Consider the following 8,361-nt stretch of genomic DNA (forward strand, 5'->3'; position numbering starts at 1 on the left):
AAACAAAAACAAAGAACAAAAAGCAAGAACAAAAAAACCTCATACCCATAAAAATAAATAAAATTTTTAAAATGCTTTTTTTGATTAGCTAAACTTGGGTTAGGTAATTATTTTATAAATAAATTGTTTTATTTGGATAAAAATACTTGCCATGTATGGTGGTTTGACTATGCTTGGCCCATAGGGAGTGGCACTGTTAGGAGGAGTAGCCTTGTTGGAGGAAGTGTGTCACTGGTGTCACTGTGGGGATGGGCTTTGAGGCCCTCTTCCTAGCTGCCTGGAAGCCAGTCTTCTCCTTTTTGCCTTCTGAATAAGGTGTAGAACTCCCAGCTCCCTCTCCAGCACCATATCTACCTGGATGCTGCCATGCTCTTGCCATGATGATAATGGACTGAACCTCTGAACCTGTAAGCCAGCCCCAGTTAAATGTTGTCACTTATAAGAGTTGCCTTGGTCATGGTGTCTCTTGTCAGCAATCAAAACCTAACTAAGACAGAAGTTGGTACCAGGAGCTGGGTATTGATGTGTAGACCTGACCATCCTTTTGTTTGGAAGAATATGGATTTGGGGACTTTAGATTTAGAAAGCAGTGGAATGCTTTAAAGTGAAGTTTAATGGGCTATCCTAGTAGGAATATGGAAGACTCTGTTGTTAAAGGTAATTAGAACTGTGGAAGCTTGACTGTAGAGGGTTCAGAAGAGGAGAATTTTAGTATGTGGCCATGAGCCTATTCTTGTGATATTTTGGTGAAGAATTTTGTTGCTCCTTGCCCTTGTCAACAGAGTCTGCCTGAGGCTGAGGTGAAGAGAGTAAAATTAATAAAGTATAGCAAGCTTAAAAAGAAAAAATACAAAATGTATGGGTCAAAGGTAAAAAGGGCACCAGGAAGTGCAATGGAGTTGAATCCTGTGTCCCAGGAGATAAACAGATTAAGGGAGTCGTAACTTTGAAGCAAGATCCCACCCAACTAAGCTTAGGTCCAGGCATGGTAGTACAAGACTTTAATCCCAGGACATAGAGACAGGCAGATCACTAAATTCAAGGCCAGCCCAGGACTGAGCAAGTTTCAGGTAAAGAAAAGCTTCAATCCCAGCACTCAGGAGACAGAGCCATGCAGATCACTGAGTTCAAGGCTACAGAGCAAGTTCCAGCCAAGCTTAGGCAGTGAAGGAGTTGGAAAACAGAAAGCTGGTGATATAATAGAACAAGGGGGCCATATGCCAACCCTACCAAGAAGCTCTAGTAATATGGCTCAAGCTTTAGAGTCAATAGCGGGAGACTACTGGAACAATTGATGCTGGCTAGCTGGAGCTAAAAAAAAAAAAAAAAAAAAAACAAAAACCAAAAATCAGGATATCAAAAACTATTCTCAACAATAAAAAAACTGTGGGAATCAGCATCCCAGACCTGAAGCTTTATTACAAAATATAAAAACTCTATGGTATTGGTACAGAGACAGACAGGTAGATCAGTGGAATAAAATTGAAGACCCAGAAACGAATCCACACACGTATGGTCACTTGATCTTTGACAAAGGAGGTAAAACCATCCAGTGGAAAAAAGATGGCATTTTCAACAAATGGAGCTGGTTAAACAGGTGGTTAGCATGTAGAAGAATGCAAATCAGTCCATTCTATCTCCTTGTACAAGCTCAAGTCCAAGTGGATCAAAGACCTCCTCATTAAACCAGTTACACTGAAACTAATAGAAAAGAAAGTGGGGAAGAACCTGGAACAAATAGGCACAGAGGAAAATTTCCTGAACAGAACACCTTATGCTTAAGATCCAGAATCGACAAATGGACTAAAAAAAAAAAAAAGAATATATAAATGGGACCTCATAAAATTGCAAAGCTTCTGTAACGCAAAGGACACTGTCAATAAGACCAAATGGCAATCAGCAGATTGCAAAAAGATCTTTACCAACCCTACATCTGATAGAGGGCTAATATCCAATATATACAAAGAGACTCCCGAGAATCAAATAACCCTATTAAAAAATGGGATGCAGAGCTAAACTACGAATTCTCAACTAAGAAATACCAGATGGCTGAGAAGCACCTAAAGAAATGTACCACATCCTTAGTCATCAGGGAAATGCAAATCAAAACAACCCTGAGATTCTACCTCATACCAATCAGAATGGCAGATGCTGGTGATGTTGTGGAGAAAGAGGAATACTTCAATGTTGATCAGATTGCAAGCTGGTACATATATTCTGGAAATCAGTCTGATGGTTCCTCAGAAAATTAGACATAGTGCTACCTGAGGACCCAGCTGTACCACTCCTGGGCATATACCCAGAAGATGCTCCAACATATAATAAGGACACATGCTCCATTATTTTCATAGCAGCCTTATTTATAATAGCCAGAAGCTGGAAAGAACGCAGAAGTCTTTCAACAGAGGAATGGATACAGAAAATGTGGTACATCTACATAATGGAGTACTACTCAGCTATTAAAAACAATGAATTTATGAAATTCTTAGGCAAATGAATGGATCTGGAGAATATCATCCTGAGTGAGGTAACCCAATCACAAAAGAGGACACATGGTATACACTCTCTGATAAGTGGTTATTAGCCCAGAAGTTCAGAATACCTAAGATACAATTCACAGACCATATGAAACTCAAGAAGAAGAAAGAGCAAAGTGTGGATGCTTTATGGAAGCAAATATGGAGATGAAGTGTGGCGCAGAGACTGAAGGAAAGACCATCCAGAGACTGCTCCACCTGGGGATCCATCCCATATACAGTCACCAAACCCAGACACTATTGTGGACGCCAAGAAGTACATGCTGACAGGAGCCTGATACAGCTGTCTCCTGAGAGACTCTGCCAGTGCCTGATATATACAGAGATAGATGTTTGCAGCCATCCATTGGACTGAGCACAGAGTCCCCAATGGAGAAGTTAGGGGAAGGACTGAAGGAGCTGAAGGGGTTTGCAACTCCATAGGTGGAACAACAATATCAACCATCCAGACCCCGCAGAGCTCAAAGGAACTAAACCACCAACCAAAGAGTACACATGGAGGGACCCATGGCTCCAGCTGCATATGTAGCAGAGGCTGGCGTTGTTAGGCATCAATGGGAGAAGAGACCTATGGTCTTGTGAAGGCTTGATGCCCAGTCTGGGGGAATTTGAAGGTGGGGAGGTGGGAGTGGGTGGGTGTGGGAATACCCTCATAGAAGCAGGGGGAGCCCGTGGGATAGGGAGTTTCCAGGGGGTGGGAACTGGGGAAGGGGGATAACATTGAAATGTAAATTAAAAAATTATCCAAGAAAAAAATTTTAAAAAAGCAAGCAAGAGTGTAAGAGTCACCCAGGTGGTACTGGTTTTGAATGCCTGAAGGGATCCTGGAGAGCAGCTGAGGCTTGGCACTGTGAGAGGCCACAGAGGGTATTGGTCATGGTGCAGCCTCAGTTGCAGTTGACAGGTCCAGGACTAAAGGTATCATGCAAAAAAAGTTGAGGCTTGGCATCATGATGGAAGCCTTTGAGAGTCTATTGGTAAAGTCTAGTTGGAGGGGAAGTCTCCAGCATATTGGAGATGCTAGTACCATGGGGTGAGCACTAAGAGCAGCAGCAACATTGGAGTGGAGTGGAATCAGTCAGAGCCTAAGACTGCTACAGAGGGCAGAGCTGGAGAAGTGACCTAAGCCCTCTGGAGGAGCCCAGAAGATCATGTATGGATCTGAGACATTGGAACAAGAAGCTATAAACTTGAAGTTGCCTTAGATATCCCAAGAAGTTAGAGATGTCAGAGCCATCGGATACCTAATAAGGAAAGCAGGTAATATGGAGTGAAACCAGTCCAGGAGAATGAAGTTTGTTGCAGTCATCAAAGCTGAAATGAGTTGAAGATCTGAAGAGTGCTTTGACATCAGACATGGAGATGTAAAGTTTGGAGTTTGCCTAGTTGGACTTTGCTCTTGTTTGGTCTAGTATTTCCTCACTATAACATTTTAGAATGGTAATGCATATCTTACATGATGTTCGATATGTGTGGTCTGTGTTTGATTTTGAGTTTTTAGGGGATTACAGTTGGATTGCATAAATCTTAGAAGAGACTTTGAACTTTGGACTTTGAAATATGGTTGAAACTGATAGAATATGGAGATTTTTGGAGCTCAATTAAATGTAGTTTTCATTATGCTATGGCTATGGATAGCTCCCATAGAAACTTTGGACAAGTTTGTGGAGATGTGGGAGTAGAATGTGGTGGTTCGAATATACTTGGCTCATAGGGAGTGGCACTGTTAGAAGGTGTGGCTTTGTTGGAGGAAGTGTTTCACTGTGGTGTTGGGGTTTGAGATCCTCCTCCTAGCTGCCTGGAAGCCAGTCTTCTGTTTGCCTTCAGAACAAGATGCAGAACTTTCAGCTTCCTCTCCAGCACCATATCTGCCTGGATGCTGCAGTGCTTCCTGCCTTGATGATAATGGATTGAACCTCTGAACCTGTAAGCCAGCCCCAGTTAAATGTCGTCTCATGTAAGAGTTGCCTTGTCCATGGTGTCTCTTCTCAGCAGTGGAAACCCTAAGACACCATAGAAGCCTGGTGGGTGCCTTGGGATTTACTCAAAAGCTAAAAGCTGTAGTGTGGACCTGTAATGCCAACATTTTTATGATGATATAGCAGATGGAGAAAGGAGACTTGATCTCAGGTTCACAGGCTAACTAGTCTGTAGTATGTAGCACAGCAACAGAAAAAAACCCAAAACTAAAATTAAAGAGAGAGAGAGAGAGAGAGAGAGAGAGAGAGAAAAACCCTGCTTCAAAAAAGATGTAAAAGTATAACCACTCTCAAAAAATTGTTCTCTGATATCTTGTGATTTGGCATGTTTATGCACCCGTGTACACACACATGCACACACATGCCTGCATACACACATACATAAAACAAAATGGGGGGACAGCAGGATTGCTCAGTGGGTAAAGAAGCTTGCTGCCAAGCCCAACAACTATATTTCAATCCCTATAATCTATATGACAGAAGGGTAGAACAGACTCTATATGCACGCCATTTGCATGGACATGTACACAATGAACAATGTAAACATAGATTTTCTTAATTTGCAGAGATCGTATCCCACTGTCTTTGTCATTATTATACTCATTTGTTTTATTAATAAGTATATTTAATACTTATACTATGCCAGATAATGTTCTAAGTATTAACATGAATTAATTAATTTACTCATAAGAACTCAATGAAGTAGGTATAATCATTATCATTTTATAGGTGGGAAAACTTAAGAGAAATAGTCAGAATGAATAACCTCTCTATGGTCATCCAGATTATAAATAACAGTTAGACTTAATTTGTAACCATGTAGCATCAGCCTCCATTTTGTTAACCAGTATGTTATATAGTAGACAAATTTCACCTCCCTGTTTACTAACAGTATGCTTGGTGATCAATGTATTTGAAGCTATGATTGTAATTAGATATGTGTTAACCATTATTTTCATTGCTTTGTATTCAGTGTTTCATACTGATCAAGATGACCCTTCATCAAGTGATGATGAAGGAATGCCATATACAAGACCAGTAAAATTCAAGGCAGCACATGGTTTCAAAGGACCTTATGATTTTGATCAGATCAAAGTGGTACAAGATCTTAGTGGCGAACACATGGTAGGTAACTGTTTCATTTTTCATAACTGGTGGGATATTTTTTGAGGCTTCTATTTAACTTATCTTTACCAATGTATGTACTTCTATTAATTGAACTCGAGAACAGTACATTTATATATTTAAATATATATTTAAATAATATATTTAAATGAATTTTGTCTCTGAAATATTGTTTAAGAAATAATATTTTAGGCTGAGTGAACTCGTCCAGGCTTATAATGCCAGCATATAGAAGGCTGAGGCAGGAAGATGACAGGGTCAAGACTATCCTGCTGTATAGGGTAACCCAATTTCATAATAAAAGTGAGCTTTAGAATAAATGAATTCTAGGCTATAAAACTGAGAAAACTATGCAGAGGAACCAAATTTTAAAGCACTTAAATTAGAAAGTAGTCTGTCACTTTTAAAAACATATAAATATTCCCAGCCATAATTTAAGTAAATATTTTAGGGCAAGGAATATGCAGAGTGTCTATACAGCAGACATGAAGCCCTACTTTCAATCCATATCACTTTAATGAAAAATATTCAGAAGCCCAAAATGTTTTCTGTAGTAAAATGTTCCGCCAAGTCACAGACATAGGTAGATGTTTGCATTCTTTCAAATTTCTGAAGTACCAGACTGGGCATGTGGCTTGCTGGTAGAATGCTTTCTTCATATTGATGAGGCTCTGGTTTGATCCCTAATACTGCAAAGAAAAAAAATATAAGCAAAAATTCTCAGATTGAATTGCAGTTAGCTTCTGCAAATCTAGGAACACAAGGAAGATAGCAATCAAACTCAAACCTAGGTAAACTATGCTGAGCCCTTGATCAGGGAATCAAATAAAGCCTAAGCTTGCCCTAACTACAAAGTGACTGCGCATCAAAAGTTTTAATTATTTACAATGTTTTCATTTTGGAACTCATTCAATCTTTTTATAGTATATTGAGCCTACATTTATTTCCTACTGAAGTAAAATATATCAGGATAAAAATGATAATTATTTTACTGTATTTGACTTTTATGGAAATGAATGCTATTTAAGTAAATTAACTGTCAATTCTAACTGATAATCTTTCTATCCTGAGAATCTATAGGCAGATCATCTATTTACTACACCTAAATGTGTTATGATTTTATTTGTTGGAATAGGATTTGGCCCTTCCCTCCGATTAAAGACCTCCCTCCAATTCTTTAACACTTTTCTGAACATACAGTACTCAAATGTTTTCAGTTTCTATAGAGTCTATCCATATATTGTAAAGAGAAAAGCACGTAAGACCAAACTATTTTAGTTACTTCAAAGGGGTTCATACCAGGGGTGCCATAGCTAGGGTAGGCTTTATTCCTTTTAGCCCTGATATATTCCTTTTTAGCCTTTTAGCTGTGACAAGTGAAGGCTTTCTTTTACCCTTTCAGGTTTTCTTAAGGGACTGAGATTTCTAAGCTCTGTTTGTGCTTTTCTAAACAGCATTACTGACCACCTAGGAACTCTTAGAAATGGCACCTGAAGTTGCCCTCCAACCTCCACACACATGTTCACACACATACATATATGTAACCAAAGATACTCCTCATTTTTATTAATATGTGACCATAGTTCAGGATTTTTAAATTTGTTAGGTTAAACTATGGGAAATTATAGTGATCCTAACAGACCTTCCTTCTGAAAGCTCCCCTTTGTGGCAATGTAGCACCTGTGCACCTGTGGCCACAAGTTGTGTTATAGAAATGAGTTTTGTCTTATTATGTATAATGTTGTATAATTTCAAAGGTTGGGTTAAGGTAATGTCTGTTAAATTTGTAAAGTCATTTTGAACCTTCTATTTTCATAGGGAGCTGTTTGGACCATGAAATTTTCTCACTGTGGTCGATTGCTTGCCTCAGCTGGACAAGACAATATAGTGAGAATATGGGCTTTAAAAAATGCTTTTGACTATTTCAACAATATGCGAATGAAATACAATACTGAAGGTATTTTTCATTTCTTTTTTTTTTCTTTCAAGACAGAGTTTCTCTGTGTAGGCCTGGCTCTCCTGGAACTCTGTAGACCAGGCTCACCTTAAACTCAGAGATCCACCTGCCTCTACTTCCCAAGTGCTGGGATTAAAGATGTATGCTTCCATGCCCAGCTTATATTTCATTTCTTTAAATACCTGAAACTCATATACTGTGGAAATGCTCAAAGTTTTCTAATTTTTTTTTCAGATTAGGAATGTTGAACTAATAAAGAGCATGCATCTACTTAAAAGTCCAACAAGCTTCAAAATCTAATAAGGAATATTCAGATATATAATTTTTCTTAACTGGCAAGTTACTCATTTGTAATAACTACTAATCATAATACCCAGTATTTACCCACCATTGTGTTATACACCTATAATCTTGACCCTTTGCAAGACTAAAGTAAGGTTTAGAGTTCAAGGCTGACCAGGCTTATACAGCAAGAGTGTTTTAAAAAATAAAAATAAGGCAAACAACAATAGCAAAAAACAAATATAGACCTAATAAAAAGAATACCACATAGCCTTTGATTTATACCTTTTGAAGTATAGTATGTAATTTTATCAACCACTTAGAATTCCGTGGATTCCCTTGGCAAGCTTCAGTTCTGTTCTAAATTAAAATGATAGATGAAATGAAACTGGAAAAAGAATAAGAATACTATTGCTGGGCGGTGTTGGTGCACGCCTTTAATCCCAGCACTTGGGAGGCAGAGGCAGGCGGATTTCTGAGT

General features: G+C 38.8%; 1 protein-coding gene across 2 annotated transcripts in view; it reads left to right on the forward strand.

Annotated features, from left to right (window-relative positions):
• Wdr44 (WD repeat domain 44) overlaps positions 1-8,361 on the forward strand; it is a 102,137-nt gene that overhangs the window by 67,905 nt on the left and 25,871 nt on the right. For both annotated transcript variants that reach the window (XM_031348900.1, XM_031348806.1), the window contains 2 exons: positions 5,490-5,641; positions 7,460-7,598. In XM_031348900.1, coding sequence (XP_031204760.1) covers positions 5,490-5,641; positions 7,460-7,598 — 291 coding nt within the window. The remainder of the gene's footprint in view (positions 1-5,489; positions 5,642-7,459; positions 7,599-8,361) is intronic.

The sequence above is a fragment of the Mastomys coucha genome, chromosome X (genome assembly GCF_008632895.1).
Source record: "Mastomys coucha isolate ucsf_1 chromosome X, UCSF_Mcou_1, whole genome shotgun sequence".
Classification (NCBI taxonomy): domain Eukaryota; kingdom Metazoa; phylum Chordata; class Mammalia; order Rodentia; family Muridae; genus Mastomys; species Mastomys coucha.